The 15857-nt window shown below is 47.0% G+C and overlaps 2 protein-coding genes across 4 annotated transcripts; both read left to right on the forward strand.

The window, feature by feature from the left end:
- The first annotated feature begins 698 nt into the window (after window positions 1-698).
- On the forward strand, window positions 699-9261 carry LOC108042246 (protein lev-9). 2 transcript variants are annotated; one of them, XM_044459938.1, is made up of 16 exons: window positions 699-973; window positions 1383-1682; window positions 2066-2245; window positions 2306-2497; window positions 2563-2739; window positions 3286-3468; window positions 3819-4615; window positions 4668-4875; window positions 5141-6129; window positions 6279-6386; window positions 6446-6756; window positions 6811-6956; window positions 7061-7175; window positions 7236-7354; window positions 7412-7571; window positions 8116-9261. In XM_044459938.1, the coding sequence occupies exons 1-16, from the start codon at window positions 922-924 to the stop codon at window positions 9056-9058; spliced, it is 4980 nt and encodes a 1659-aa protein (XP_044315873.1). In that variant the 5' UTR covers window positions 699-921; the 3' UTR covers window positions 9059-9261. The 2 variants fall into 2 exon arrangements, with proteins under 2 accessions (XP_044315873.1, XP_044315874.1); XM_044459939.1 differs by lacking the exons at window positions 3286-3468; window positions 3819-4615; window positions 4668-4875; ... (6 more) ...; window positions 7412-7571; window positions 8116-9261 and adding an exon at window positions 2794-3138 and having other exon boundaries at window positions 703-973.
- A 373-nt stretch (window positions 9262-9634) lies between these two features.
- Window positions 9635-15729, forward strand: LOC108042252 (rho guanine nucleotide exchange factor 18). 2 transcript variants are annotated; one of them, XM_017120441.2, is made up of 3 exons: window positions 9635-10013; window positions 10082-10851; window positions 11612-15729. In XM_017120441.2, the coding sequence occupies exons 2-3, from the start codon at window positions 10149-10151 to the stop codon at window positions 14833-14835; spliced, it is 3927 nt and encodes a 1308-aa protein (XP_016975930.1). In that variant the 5' UTR covers window positions 9635-10013; window positions 10082-10148; the 3' UTR covers window positions 14836-15729. The 2 variants fall into 2 exon arrangements, with proteins under 2 accessions (XP_016975930.1, XP_016975931.1); XM_017120442.2 differs by having other exon boundaries at window positions 10086-10851.
- Window positions 15730-15857: the final 128 nt, after the last annotated feature.

Genomic DNA, 15857 nt, shown 5'->3' on the forward strand with positions numbered 1-15857 from the left:
CGGCCGACTATATCCTATAGCTGCCATATAACTGATTGATCGGAAATGCCATAACTTTGGTGTTTGTAAAGTTAGAAAGTTGGGATTTTCTATGGGTTTTATATTTGGCCAATCAATCCGACCTACCAAATTTCATAAGGATCGGCCGACTATATCCTATAGCTGCCATATAACTGAACGATTCGAAATGCCATAACTTTGGTGTTTTTAAAGTTAGGAAGTTTGGATTTTTTATGAGTATTAAGAATGCATCATAGGAATAATTTTGGAGAATATAATTATAGAGTATTCTGCAAGGGTATATCAACTTCGGCTCCGCCCGAAGTTAGCTTTCCTTTCTTGTTTTTAATCTATTTTCAGCTAGCCAAAAAGATGCATTTACATACATGTATGTAATTATTTTTCTAAATGTAAAAAACATATTTTATTGAAATATTACATAAATTACAATTTGCAAATAGTTATCTATTTACGAACTTAAATAAAACCATAAATTCAAAGTCAATTTCAACTCAGCCATGATACTAACAAAAGGATAATTAAGTGTTGCCAATAAGCCCCAATAAGTATGCTACTATTTTAAAAGCGTACAAGAAAACTTGTCTCGCATATTTTCGGAATTTCCCTTAGATTCCCCTTTTCCGTTAAAAGGACCAACCACCATCGAGAGCTGTCAAACTCGCTTGATCTGTCAAAAAACAGAGAGCTGAAAAGGACGAAAGCAGCTGGCACTGCTGCATTTCGTTTCTTTGCCTCAAAGTGAGAAGTTTCGAGGCACCGAACTTGTCGAAAAAGTTACCAATAAATTGGCATTGGCAGAGCAATTACAAATCTAAAAGCTAAAATGATATAAAGCCACGGCCGACACGGCGAAAAAGAGAAAAATCAAAAAGGGAAAATCCAGTTAAACTCGAAATCAAAATGAATCGTCTGCTGCTGCAGTGCCTGGTTACCACCATTCTAGTCTACAAAGGTCAATAACTAAACCCTAAAGATAACTATACTGAAAAACATGAACTCTTAAAGAGCGTTAAAAAGGATAAGCCAACGTTTGACGGGGATAACTATTTTTAAATTTTGGAAATTGTCGAAATTGCCAAGATGAAAAATGTATATGCTGCTGGATTATATAAGATTGGCGGTCAGTGCGCAGACTCCCAAAGAGTCTGGGACCGAGCCATCAGACATCTGGACCAGGCATCGGGGGAAATAGGTCAATGTTTTTGCCAGCACGCGAGGCGGAGCAAAACAGACGCGAATCCGGAACCAAAACAGAAGCCTCGTTAAGGGGTGGATTATTATTTGGAGGCGGAGGGCAGAGGACCGAACAGGGAGTACGTTTTCCCAGATGACTGACAGCTGTGCTTTATTTATTCCTGCAGTGACTTCGGTGCCCACCAGCACGATGAGCACCAGTGTGCAGACCACCTCGGAGATACCGCAGCAAGATGACGACGACGACGACTGGGAGGAGGATGACGACTCCCTGGAATCCGATGACGATGGACGCGTCTACAAGAATCCCCGCAACTCGCCCTCCACCGAGTGTCCCCGCGATGAGGAGCAGGCCACCCTTCTCGGCCAGAAATGCCTGAGGAAGTGCTCCTCGGACGAGGACTGCAAGAGCAAGAAGAAAAAGTGCTTGTGCGACGGCGTCTGCGGCAACTCCTGCATCAAACCGGGTGAGTCACCAGACTTTCATACTTTTATACTAAATCATTTAAAAAACTTTTTAAAGAAAATGAGGTCTAAGAATTATTTATATATTTTAGTTCCCAACAAAGTGAATTTTCTTAAAATCAAAACACCAAAATAAATGTATTTCTTACGCATTTAAAACCTTTTTCTTTGACTCAGACCATTCTTAACGAAATGAAATAAATAGGATTAGCTGGTATCCATTTTGTAAAATAAAAAGATGATATTTATTTAAGTAAAATAATGCAAAGAAAAATTTAAGATATAGGGAAAGATATAGATCCATTACAGGAAAAAAACAAATGATAAATAATTTATTGAACTCATTGTTTATTTAAATTATACAATTTAAACCCATTTTTCACAGATCGCGAATGTCCAGAGCTAGCGCAGCCCAGTTTGGGTCAGGTCACTGTTGGTGGACGCCACTTTGGAGCCCGTGCCTCCTACGCCTGTCCCCATGGCTACCATGTGGTGGGTCTGCAGAGTCGTCTTTGCCAGGCGGATGGCAATTGGGCCGGAGCCGAGCCAGCTTGCAAGCAGAATAGTGAGTAAAAGCCTTAGAAATATAACAAAAGAAACCTAATATCCTTTGAAACTCCGCTAGTTTACTGCCTAAAGCCACCTCAAATTGAACATGCCCGGAATTCGGCGCTGCCGGAACAGGAAACCTTCGACCTGGACTCCACGGTGCAGTACCATTGCCACACCGGCTATGTGACCAATGGCTTTCCGCGGGCCAAGTGCCTGGCCATCGATAACCTGGCCAGTTGGTATGGACCGGATATTCAGTGCGAACGTGAGTGATTCAGGATCACTTAAGGTCTATAAGATCCATTAATAAAACGAAATAAACGCTTCCAGCTCGATCATGTGGCCAGCCACCGGATCCGGCCTATGGATGGCATGCTGGCGAGTGCTACACCTACGGATGCAAGATCACCTACAATTGCGGAACCGGATACGAGCTGGTGGGCAAACATGAGCGGTACTGCCAGTCGGATGGATCGTGGACGCCCAAGGAGCTGCCCACCTGTGTCTGTGAGTATTGCGTTGGCGCCACTTTGGAACCACTCTGACCTCTGACCTTTAAAGCGGATAGCGCAAATGTAACCACCACCCAGGCGTCGTTGTCCTAGGCGTTTCGTTTCCGACTCCTTGGATCCCCAATATCCGAATAACTATATGCATATGTATTAAGCGTACTTTGGTCAGGGCTCAAGTTCTCCACTCGGAGTCCTCCGACCCTGTTAACCACACACACTCTCTCTCTATCCTATCCTATCTCTAACTCTGATTTGATCTAGCGTTACAACAGATTGTTCAAATTTTATGCAATACCTTGTTGTCGTTGTTGTTGGCCTATTAATGTTGAATGAATAAATAAAAGTTACCGCAAATCTTGAGCAAAACAAAAAACGAAAAACATAAAAAAAGAAATTTATTCAAATCGAAACCGATACCTAGAAGTTGTTTTATTTGGTGGATCGATCGCGAGCGGCTTCCCAAGATTTGTGGTAACTTTTAGCGTGCCCATACCCTCGGCTAATCCTCTTGCTAATCCGCCTCTCCCCGCTTCCCGCACAGTGGTCACCTCGGTGGTGTGTCCCACGCCGGAGAATCCCAAGAATGGCAAGGCCACCTACACCACCCTGGCCTACAACTCGGTGGTCAGCTACGAGTGCCGCTATGGATACACCCTGATGGGCGAGAGTTCCAGTCGCTGCGGAGCGGATCGGAAATGGAGCGGCACACTGCCCACTTGCAAGGGTAAGTTTGAATGGGTGTCTATGAGGGACTTCCACTTCTTGAACTGCACATATATCTAGGCTAAAAGTCATAGAAAAGCCTTACCAGTTAGTTTCGATCTAATACTATATAAAATCGAAGGGTCTCATTTAAGGAATTTAAAGAATTAGGTGAATAAACTTGGAAAACTCAGAAAGAGTAATGTATTATTACTAAGAAATTTAAATAAATAAAGTTATATCTGGCCATAAGAATTTAAACTGCAAACAGTAGTGTAAAATATGCAGTAAAAAGTCATTTCTGAATGACTCCCTGATCAATAGTTAGTAAGTACTATATAATAAAACCCCAATCCAATTCCCAATCCACAGAGATCAACTGCGGCCATCCAGGAGTGCTGTACAACGGGTACATCGAGAACATAGAGGCGGGCACTGGACTGGGGGCCAGCATAATCTTCCGCTGCCAGCCGGAGATGATGATCAATGGGCTGGGCTCGAGTGTGTGCCAGATCGACGGAAGGTGGCGGAACGCACTGCCCGAGTGCTTGGCTCCCTGTGTGGTGCCCACCATATCGCAGGGCAATGTCTACCCCATTGAGATAACCACGGATGAGAACGGAACGGCCATTGTCAGTCCGCCGACGACCACAACTCAGTCGCCCAGCCAAACTCAGAGCATTGGCGGCGTGGAGACGGTGAAGCACGGAACGGCACTGGAGGTCAAGTGCGATGAGAACTATGAGTTTCCGGTGTCGCTGCTGAGTCCGCCCACCTGCAACAATGGCACCTGGAGCATCATTCCGCGCTGTGTGCCCGCCAGGTGCAAAAGTATGCCGCGTCCACCCAAACACGGCATGGTGATGGCGCCCAAGACGGAGCACGGCATGAAGGCGCGGTTCAAGTGCAAGGATGGCTTCAAGCTGGTCAGTCCCGAGGGCAAGGATGTCACCGATCCGCACGACTATGTGCTCACCTGCTCCTTCGGCAACTGGACGGGGGAGACGCCCAAGTGCGACGAGGTCTTCTGCTCCTTCCCTGGCTACATTCCCAATGGCAAGGTCCTGCTCGTGGGCAACATGGGGCTCTACGACTACCGACCATATGTGAAGAAGATCGTGAACAACAAGCAGATCATGTACGATTGCGACAAAGGATATGTCTTGGAGGTACTTTGATTTGAAGGCTTGGTAATCCGATTTAACTGGCTGGTTTCTTTAGGTGGGTCCACCCGGTGCCACCTGTGTGGGCGGCAAGTGGCGTCCTTTGGACCTGCCGCAGTGCCTCCTGGGGCAACATCCCCGTCTCCGCTGGAATCGCCGCCGACGTCGCTCCCTGGAGATACGCCAGTTGAGATCCATGTACCTCCTGCAGCGCCAGCGACAGCTTCAAAGGCAACTAGTTGAAAACCAGAAGTATATCAATGAGGGTAAGCATATTAAACCACTGAAGGTCAAAACAAAATTTTGGAAATTACGGTGACACTCACTTTTCCCAAAAATCTATTTTATACTCTCTATCTAAAATCAAAACCTAAGTTAAGTTAAGACTATAAAAAAAAAAAAAATGACCCCTTAAGTCGGAATTTATTTAAGCCAAAACCAAGTTTAGTTTAAATTGTTTTGGAATTTGTGCAAAGTGAAAACGTAGTTCCATCCTATTTACAAGTTTTTATATACTACATAACCTTCTAGTTATAAATCCAGCCAAGACTTCGGTGGCCCGGGTGAAGCGTAGCGCGAGTCCCTATCCGAATCCGCAGCCACATCCCTTGGATGACATGGGCTTCTCCAAGTATTACCAGAAGATTAAGGAGCGCTATCAGCGATACGTTAAGAAGATGCTGGGCCGAGACCGGATCTACCAGAAGCTTCACGCCCAGGATGCAATGAGTAGGGTGGGAAACAACCTCAATGCCCACGATGGCGGACAGGTGATGCGGGGCAAAGCCAACTTCAGGGAACTCGAAAGCGCCAACAACTATTTGGGAGGCAGAGGAATTGGAACAGGCGGTGGAGTGGTGCCCCTGCCCAATATCAACCAGGCATCGCGGAGTCAGGTGGCTCACATGGTGCGCAGCTCCAAGGACGAGCTGCTATCAAATGGGTCGCCGCCAGTGGGATCACGCACCTTCCACATGAACTCTACCAGGTCCTACATGGATCAACTGAGATCGCAGATAGTACGTCGCAGGCGCAAGCGGAGCTCCAGCATTGGACAGTCGCCTCCTTCTTCGGGGGCCACTCTTCCGGATGCAGAGGTGGATATAAGCGATGGAGGAGAGGGTGGAAAGGGTGGCGGTGGCAAGAGGCTACGTGGACCCTGCGAGGATCTCGACTGGGACTCCTTTGGCAATGTGACCACACTGCGTCCGGGCAAAGTGCCGGGTAGAAATGCCGTGGGAATCATGCTGCATCTGGAGTGCAATGCCGGGTTCAAGCTGAACATCAAGGGTGATAATGTAACGGCACGATGCATAAGGGGAATCTGGAAGCCGGAGACGCCCAAGTGCCTCTCCGCTCCATGTTTGGTGCCCGCCGTGGAACATGGCCAATACTACAAAGTGGAGCCCCACACAAAACAACTGAGCGACAAGCCATCGCTGACCCCACTCTCCACCTACGAGGAGATTCAGTCCAACGAGTTCATCACCCTGGAGTGCGAAGATGGGTTCAACATTCAGGTGGGTAATATTTGGAATGAAAAATACTTACCGCCTGCTCATTTATTTTTTTTAAATTACTTAACCAAAATATTACATTAAATATATTTTAAATAGTGCTTAAAAATATTCTGGAGAAACCCATTTAAATGTTCTTATTAAAATTTCAGGGCTCGGCTCAGCTGCGTTGTGCCCATGGATCCTGGTCGGTCAATGCGTTCTCCGAGTGCACATCGGTGCCCTGCACCTTACCCAATATTCCGGGAGTGATTTACGATGTAAGGATCTCTTATCCATATATCTACACAATCTCTAATATATTTTGTCCATTTTTTAGGGAGGCTATCGGGCGGGATTGACCATTGGTCATGGCAGCAGCGTAAGCGTTCGCTGTGAACTCTCCACCAATGCCAATCCCATCGAGATGTCCTGCCGCAAAGGCGTCCTCACCCCTCCCAGTATTCCCTGTGAGTCTGGACTGCGGAAATCGCGCGAGGAACTGGAACATGCCACGCCCACTCCGCATCCTAAGGTGGAGCACAACGAACTGGACAACGATCATGACCACCTCGACAACGGTACCGATGAGCACGACGACATGAAGATGTGTGGTTCACCCATGCTTACGGATGGCGCTCTGGTCTACAAGTGAGTTATATTTTGTCCTGGCATGAGCTATTAATAGTCCTCTGATCCCTGAAGGAATGCCGAACATCCAGAGCTTGATGGCGCCTATGAAAGCGGCACGGAGATTTTCTTCAACTGCATCCCAAATGCGGCTGGGGATCGACAGACCTGGCGCATCATTTGCGATAATGGACTGTGGATAGGACGATCCTATAATTGCGGTAAGTTTAAAAGGAAGATCTGGAACTGGAAGCTAGTAATTCCAAACTGAGTAATTTTAATAAGAAACTGTTTTGAATTGATATAAATATTTTAAATGCTTTAGAGAACGGAACTTGTGTGTTCAGAAACAACGAAGCTAATGTAGTTAGCTTTTATAACGACCTGGAGATCCGTGAAGATGTTGTGGACTTTCCCCCAGGAGCTACAATCATATCCAGGTGAGCTTAATCTTAATCTTTTATGTGGATTGTTATATATTTTGAAACATTTAATTTCAGATGTATGGACATTGGCAAATTTTCGATGACGGGCAGTCACGAGAGGACCTGCATCCACTCGGAATGGACAAACACCAAGCCCGTGTGCTCTGGTCTCAACCAGGAGAACGACTATGCCAGTAGGTAATTTAGTTTATGAATCGGGATTTGTAAAACTTACCTATCTCGGAATGCAGTGGAGAAGGCCCCGACCATCCTGTTCCGACACCAGAACGGACCCATTGCCCAGAGCAACGATGGCAAGCTGATCGTCTATCCGGGAACCACCCTGCACATGGAGTGCCTGTGGATGCGGCGCTTCGGCAATCCCAAGTGGAACGTCAGTCATACGCACAAGTGGGTATCGGGTAATTGGGTACACTAAATGAGCTTCAAAGTTTTGCTATTTATATGTTACTGACTATTGAATTTCAGCAAGGGGTATGTTTAAAATCTACTTCTGCTCTTTATTTCGACTATCAATTTGGGTCATTCCCAGAATATTTTTTTGTATAATAATTTAGGACCAAGTAGTTTTATTTTAATATTAAAAGTGTACTTTGCTTTATGAAAATAGGCTTTTGAAACTAATTTACCGTGAGGATTTGAGAATACATATGTCTACTAGAAATAGGATTATGTTTATGATGTAGTGAGTACCTTAAGGTACTTTATGTCTTTACTATTTTTTTAAAGATAGTTCTGGTTTTAAAAAGATTCTTCTTGTATTTGTATAACTAAAAATAACTGAATATTATAAATATATAGAGGGACATTGTGTAGGATCTACTAGTAAATAGATTTTAAATCCGGCTAGATTAAACTGGTAATGAGAAAGGGTTTTGTCTAGCAACGTTTGATTTTTATTAGACACCTCCTAATCAATCTCCGTGACTTGCAGGAACTACACGGAGGGCTGGGTGACCGAGGCGGACGAGGGACGCGACTCAACGCTGGAGTACCGTCTGAGCATCGTGGACGCGGCCAGCGACGACAGCGGCTTCTACTCGTGCATGACACCGGCTCGGCATGAGCATGCCGTGGAGGTGGTGGTGCGGGCGATCAACTGCCCGGAGATACCGATGCGACGTGGCCTGATCGTTAACACCAACGATACGAAGCTGAGCACGCGGGCGCTGATGTCCTGCGCGAATGGGAACTCATTGATTGGCGCCTCGGAGCTGTTCTGCATGCCGAGTGGCAATTGGAGCGCTCCGTTGCCGGTTTGCGAGAGCGTCGAGTGCGGCGACATCCCGCTGGGGATGGGTAGCAACGCTAGCTCGCCGCGAGTCTCCGTGCTGTCGCGCGAGGTGGGCGGTCGGGCGGCCTTCTCGTGCTCCTCCGGATACGGGCTGCGCGGCCCGGCGGAGGCCATCTGCAATCCCACGGGCGAGTGGTCGGCGCCTCTGCCCACCTGCGTCGAGGTGCAGTGCGACAATCCGGGGGCGCCGCAAAACGGTTACGCCCAGGGCTCGGCACCTTATCGTGCCGGCGATGTGGTCCAGTTCAATTGCAACCCGGAGTACATGATGCAGGGCCAGCCGATCATTGCCTGCCAGGATAACGGGCGCTGGTCGGGCGGCCTGCCCAAGTGCGTACAGGCCTGCTCCTATCCCGGCACCGTCATCAGCGGTCGGATGTCCTCCGTCAAGTTCTACTACGCCATCGGAGAGAGCATCACCTTCACCTGCGATGCCGGCTTGGATCTGCGCGGCTCCAAGGTGCTCAAGTGCCTCAAGAACGGCAAGTGGTCCAGCGCCATTCCCACGTGCGTGACCAATGAGGGTCCCGCCGGCGGAGGAAACACGGCCTCCGGCAAGCACCTGTCCACCAGCATGGGCTAGGGCGACCGGATCCGACTGGGATCGGCACCAGAGTGATACTAATACATATTACCTACTAACTAATGCACATTCCAGGCGCACAGTCACGCGTTTACTAACTAATAACGACATTATTGCGATTCAATTGTAACTGTAACGTAACTGTAGCCCTGTACTGTATTGCACGGCCATCATTTTACTATTAATAAATGTTCGTCGAATAATAATATGTTTAGGTATGTATTCATTTCTTTAATGGTAAAAATATCAAATGTTACACATTTTTTTACATTTTCAACCAGAATCTTCCTTTAGCTTTGCAAATCAAATGAATCCTTCAAAAAAATCAAAGTTATATTAAAAAAATAAAAACAAAATTCCAGCATAGAAACTGGCTGGCTGTTATATATTTAAATTTGAATTGAAATTCAAATATAAAACAGAACTGATAATTACCGTTAGTTAACTTGATCTTTACAACACTGATCGATGCTATTCGATTGGTCCGATTACTTTTTCAGTAAAAATAATCGATGCTTGCTGAAAAACATCGATGTTGCCAAATTTATGGAACCATCGATAGTATCGTATAAACATTCCAGCACTACTCGAATCGCATTTAAATTTTAAAACGCTGGCAAAAATCTCACTAGCTTAAGTTTCTATTTAGTTTTTTTTGATTAAGTGCAAGGGAAAGTCCGCCCTCCTCGTCCGCAGATGATTTTTTTAAAAATTAAAGTTTTAAATTGCTAAATACCCGTCGCCCACGCACTGCTATTGTTCTTGTTGCTGCTGTGTGTTGTTGTTGTCGCTGCTGTTTCTGCTGATCTTGTTGTTGTTGTTGGTGCAAGGACAAGTGACGTCCTTCGAAAAAGGCGCAACAATTTACCCCGCGCAACAAGGTGTTTTCGGGGGGTGGCGGGAAAATCAATAAATAGCAAAAGCAAGTGCATACACAAGTGCGCTATTTCGCTGTGTATGTATATACATATACCTTTGTGGCCTAGTGTGTGTGCGTTGTATACTAAAACTTTCTTTTTCTAGGCAGCCAGCTGTAAAAAATAGCCAGCTAAACAAAGGCATTTCGCCTTAAGAAATAGGCCGCCCTATTATGGACAACACGGGCGAGGACAGCGACAATGATGTGGTCACCGATTTCCTAAACTCTAACTGCAGTGAATCCTCGGAAGCGGTGATCAATGGTGGCTCTGCCACCCGGGGTGCCTCCATCGAAAGCCAGAACTACTGCATACCGGTGATAAACGCACCTGCTCCTGCTCCTGCGCCCGCTGCAGTGGCTCCTGCTCCTGTTCCCACATCCACTCCTGCCAGCATCATAAACAACAACATGATACCCACCATCAATGTGACTCCACACAGTCCGGCCTTGGCCTCCAAATACAACAACATATTCGAGGACACGCTCAGCCAGCTGCAAAGTATACGGGAAACGGTCGTCCAGATGAAGAACTCCTCCTCCACCAGTCAGCACATGCAGGATGGCAACCTAGCCAATCATGGCCTGCTCAGCGCAGCCCTACTGAGTGCCTCGCTGCCCGACCTTACGGGCATGACCACGGGAACAGGAGCCGTGTCCGGTGGCGCAAACTACGCCATGTGGTCGTCGACGGCGCCGCAGCAGTGCCTACTCCTGCACACGGACAGGAGGAAGTCCTGGACAGCGGTGGACGATGCCAGTGGCGGGGGGGACTGCACCAACAAGAGCGTAAGCCTATCCAGTCTGGACAGCGAGGAGCAGGAGACCATCCGCGTCACCGAACAGCGACGAAGGTCGGCCAGGAACAGCACTGGAGGTAAATATCCACTGTTAAGGTTTGTGGGTGGGTTTTACTAGTGGAATGTCGAGTAGATTAGATTTTGTATTTTAAATTAAATCTTTAAGAACTCTATTTTGTTCGTAAAAATTAGATATTTTCATTCCACTCAAATGCCAAGTTTAAAACCAAACAACATAATCAAATTTTCAAAAGAGGAACATTGATAGCTGACCGACATTTTTAATCGAATCGTTTGTTTAAAAATATTTATAATAGCTAGTGTTTAGACCTGAAATGTTAGCTTGCAATGAATGAAAAAATCAATTTGAAAAGGTACTGTCGCTGCCTTTTATCTTTATACCACTGGTGGGTTTTTTTTTATGAGAGTTATATAGGTGAAAAAGTAATTATAAAATCTGAAAATATATTTACCACACCCCTGAGTGTTCCCAAATCCCCTACATAATTCGATTAACGAGTTTTTTAATTACTCTTTTATGTAACTAATATTTAGATGATGGGAATAAATAGACTTGATTTTATTAAATATATTTTATAACGATAAATCACTTTAAAAGTGACAATTACCAATAGTTAGCTTTGAAATAGATATGCCTCCGAACCAAAGCGTAGGGGCTGCTACCAAGTTAGTGTCGATTTCGATAAGAAATTCCACAAAAGCCCCTTATCTGGGAGCACCTGTAGAGCTTTGGCATTGGTAGCTCTGGAGGCATGCGAATAGAAACCCTAACGATTAGTAATTAACTAACTGAGTCTCTAACTCCCGTCGCTCTAGGTATTTCCACCCACTCCCTGAACGAGGCGGAGCTGGCCCGTGACTTCGAGAGGATTGCAGCCAAACGAAGCCTGGCCACGGAAATCATCAGCCGGATACCGCTGCAGAAAAGCATATCGACGAGCTCCATCATCGCCAAGGAGGATATCAAGGCGATCGCCCGCCACCTTACGGACAGCGAGGATGAGAACCAAAGCCTGCTGCGGGCCCACGCAAAGATCGAGGTGTATGACAACGTAGAGAAGCGTCCCAAGCGAGGTTCCCTATTCTTCCGCAAAAAGAAGCCCAAGGCGAAAACGAAGTCTTTAGTCGGTGGACAACTTAGTGCTTGCGACGTTTGCGGGGCAGCCATAACACTGGCGCAAATCAAGGAGCACCACCTGGAGTGCAAGGTGAAGAAGATGGCTGCGGGCCAGGACTTTTACGACGGGCCAGATGCCAATGCCTATAGCAATCCAGAGGATCAGCCGCTGATACGTTCCGACCTGCAGTTCCTCAACGAGCCGCTTATCGAAGCGCAGGACTTGGGCGCGGATCCCGCTTTGGGCATTGTTCTCAAGGAGCACGACTCCTGGACTCCCAATGTGCCCAGGGAGCTGCTCAAGACGCTCAAGGAACTGCAAATTAAGCGGCAGGAGCACATCTATGAGTTCATCATGACCGAAAAGCACCACTGCCAGACGCTGATCGTTATGCAGAAGGTGTTCGTGGAGAGTCTGGAGCGGCACTTCCCATCCCTCAACCTGAACAGCATGTTTCCGCGCCTGCAGCAGCTCACAGATATGCACACCTGCTTCCTGCGTCAACTGCGACTTAAACAACGCGAGCAGCCGATGGTGGACAGCATTGCCGACATCCTGTTGGACTTTTTCTCGCTGGAACAGGCCCAATGCCTGCGTTTGGCCTACGGCGAATTCTGCGCCAATCACCGCAGCGCCCTGGACCAGTTTAAGCTCTGCCTGACCGAACCGAGCTTCGCAGAGTGGTACAAGCACTGTTTGCAGAATCCGTTGCTCAAAAAGAAGGGCATTCCCGAGTGCATCTTGTTTGTGACCCAGCGCCTTACCAAATATCCTTTGCTAATCGAACCGCTGCTGAAGAGCGCCAGGGACAACAAGTTGGAGACAGACAAGCTGCAGCATGCCCTCAATCTGGTAAAATCTCTCCTGGTCGATGTGGATGCGTGTGTGGCGGAGAAGGAGTTGCGCGAACGACAGCTGGAAATCTATGGTCGAGTGGATGCCAAGTCTTTTGCCATCTACAAGAACAAACCTTTCCGCAAAACTGAGCTTGGAGTGGAGTCGCGACGTCGTCTGAAGTTTGATGGGTTGGCCACGCTGATGCAGGGCAGGGCTAAAACACAGCTGGTCCTGGTCGTTGTGCTCACTGACTGCCTGTGCTTTCTGAGCGAGAACTCCGGCCACAATAAGTACTCCTTCTTTACCCCGGAACATAAGGCGGGTGTGGTTCCCCTCCAGAAGCTGCTTATCCGCGAAAAGGCAGGCACCGAGTCCCGAGGAATATATATCATCAGCTCTAATCCTGACTTTCCAGAGATGTACGAACTGAAAGTGCAGACGCCCAAGGACAAGAACACCTGGATCCAGACCATCCGGCAGGCTGTACTCGATTGCCCAGCCACGGACATCATCGAGGCGGAAGATCTGACAGCGGAGGAAAAGCTGCGAATTGGTGTGAACAAGAGGGAAACCATAGAGAAGATGCGACAGAAGGACATAGAACAGGCGCTATTGCTAGAGGAGAAACTGATGCTTCAGTTTAATCTTCTCAAGGAACAGCAGCCATTCGGCGATTTGCCCGGCTCCAGTTCTAATGGCAGTGCAGCCAATTTTTTGGCAGCTTTTGGCTCTTACAAGGATCTCGTTAGCGCTGACTGCGACACGGCTGAGCTCTGGCGCAGAGTGCTCAACACGGTGCAGGACATTAGCCAGCTGGCGTCCACCATCTACTCGGCGGCCACCGGGCAGCCGGTGTCACGAACTCTGAGCAGCGTGGGCGAGAAGCAGAGCGAGCAGTACGCCTCGCCAACACTTCCAAAGCGGGCGGAAACCTTTGCCGGCTTCGACGAGAAGCGTGGCAAGCTGGCCTCCAAGCTGGTACTCACTCCGCGACTTCAGGAGCTGGAGGAGAAGCGCGAACCAAAGAGCGGAACAGGTTCCGTGGTCGATCAGCCACTGGAAAACAACTATGCTGTGCTGCAGGTGTCGCACCATCTGCAGACTCTGCTCTGCATCATCTCCCAGCAGATGACCTCCATCCATAACTTGCAATTGCAGTTGGCCCTGTACCGGGAGAGTCCTCGTTCGAGTGCTTACACGCACAAGGATCAGCTGGAGGAGTTGCGGAACCTGCAGGACAAGCAGCAGGAAGAGAAGACCGCCTGGCAGCGGCAGCAGAAACAGCAACAGGAGGAGCTCGCCGAATTGCGGGCACAGCAGCTGCAGTTGCAGCAGCAGATAAAAGCCGAGCAGGAGGATGTGCGACAACAGCGTGAACAGCTGTACAGAAAGATGGAACTGCTTTCCAGTCAGGGTCTGCTGCTTTCGCCCAGCACTCCGCTGCCCCCGGTAACCACCAACCATCCGCCACCTGCTGCACTGTTTGATGATCACCATGAGACGGACAATGGACTGAGTGGAGCCGGGAGCAGCACACCCAGTGTGACTGGTACTGTGGATCGACGCAAAGAGAAGTGGCTGAGCGGAGCCTCCAACTGCAAAACTCCACCTGTGAATTTGCTCAGTGCTAACAATGCACCTAAAGCCAACTCCACTTTGGTCAAGCAGAAGCTGCCCATGAAGCTCTCCTCGCTCTCGTCCAGCGGCAGTTCCAGCTCCCGTGTGGACAAGTCCGCTAGCTTCAATAGCGCCTCACCGGCACCCTACATGTCCTCGGGCAGTGTGCAGCAGATGTTTCCCCTTAAGCTGGCTGACCGGAGGATTGCCACGCCCTCCAATTATTCACCGACTCCCACGGGAATTGTGCCGCAGCACTCGCGAACCGGAAGCTCGCCGGCAATCATTCAGCAAACAACGACCACCACAACGCCCACTCAGGCCGTCGTATCCCGGACAGAATCCGCCGCCCACTACTCACGGACACCGACGAGCAGCCGGACGGGAATTGCAAGGACGACAGGAATTGGAGTGGCCACTGGCACAGCTCCTCGAGCGAAGCCCGAGGAAGAGGAGATCTATTTCTGACGCCAGTTCACGCCGGAAGTCGAAATATAAATGTTGAACCATTTAATCCAAGCTCATCGGTCCGGTCTTAGATTTTATTCTAATCCTCCCTTTGCTAGAGCAAAGACGGAAACCTATACTTCCTGAAATATTAAATCGGCAAAGAAGATCGAAATGAAAAACAGGAATTGGAATTGTTTATCCATATCTGTTGAACTGTACTTAAAACATTCCAAACTCTACAATGCATATTTTCATACTGCCCATTTTAGGCTCAACATCGCATATAAATTATCTTTAACTTAAGCAAACGTACTGTACTTAATGGTATTTTTCACAGACTCGCTACCGATCCAATGCATCTCAAACTGTTCAGTAATTTATTTTAAAAATTATTTATTTACAATTATTTATATATATTTTAAAGCAATTTAACTTCAGACAAAAGTAAAAATACAATAAGTATGAGTGTTTTCTAACGAATTTTACTTCTTCCAATAAAAGAAACATATTAAATATTTATGATATAGCCAAAACGAAATGTAAAAAGCGTTTAAGCGTTTATCCAAATTAGGTTTAGGCACATATATACCCAATAGATGTTTATATATATATATATATATATATATATATATAACCACGAGTAATGACATTCCATCGAGAGTGGTGTCCGATTTTATTTAAAACATGCTTTCGCGATTTTTTAATTTTCAATTTGTGACTTAACGTTATACAAGCTATTTGCGGTGTAGTTTATACACTTTGTACATAAGTTTAAAGAACTATTTGTATTTTAAATTTCCGTTCCTCGCTATAAGTGTTTTTGAATTGAGAGGGCACTCGAAACTGATCCTAATCCTTCTCATCTACGCAATAATTTAAGCTCGCTCCAATAAATGTTTAAAATTGAAAAAATTTAATGTTTTAAGGGGTAACACCATATTTTCCAAAAATTGGTCTAAATTAAAATAGCTGTGAATGCTAATCGATTGGAAATTTTATAACGAATTCAACCAGGTATGACATTCCAACACTTGACTAAA

Source organism: Drosophila rhopaloa, unplaced genomic scaffold, assembly GCF_018152115.1.
Source record: "Drosophila rhopaloa isolate 14029-0021.01 unplaced genomic scaffold, ASM1815211v1 contig_2, whole genome shotgun sequence".
NCBI lineage: Eukaryota > Metazoa > Arthropoda > Insecta > Diptera > Drosophilidae > Drosophila > Drosophila rhopaloa.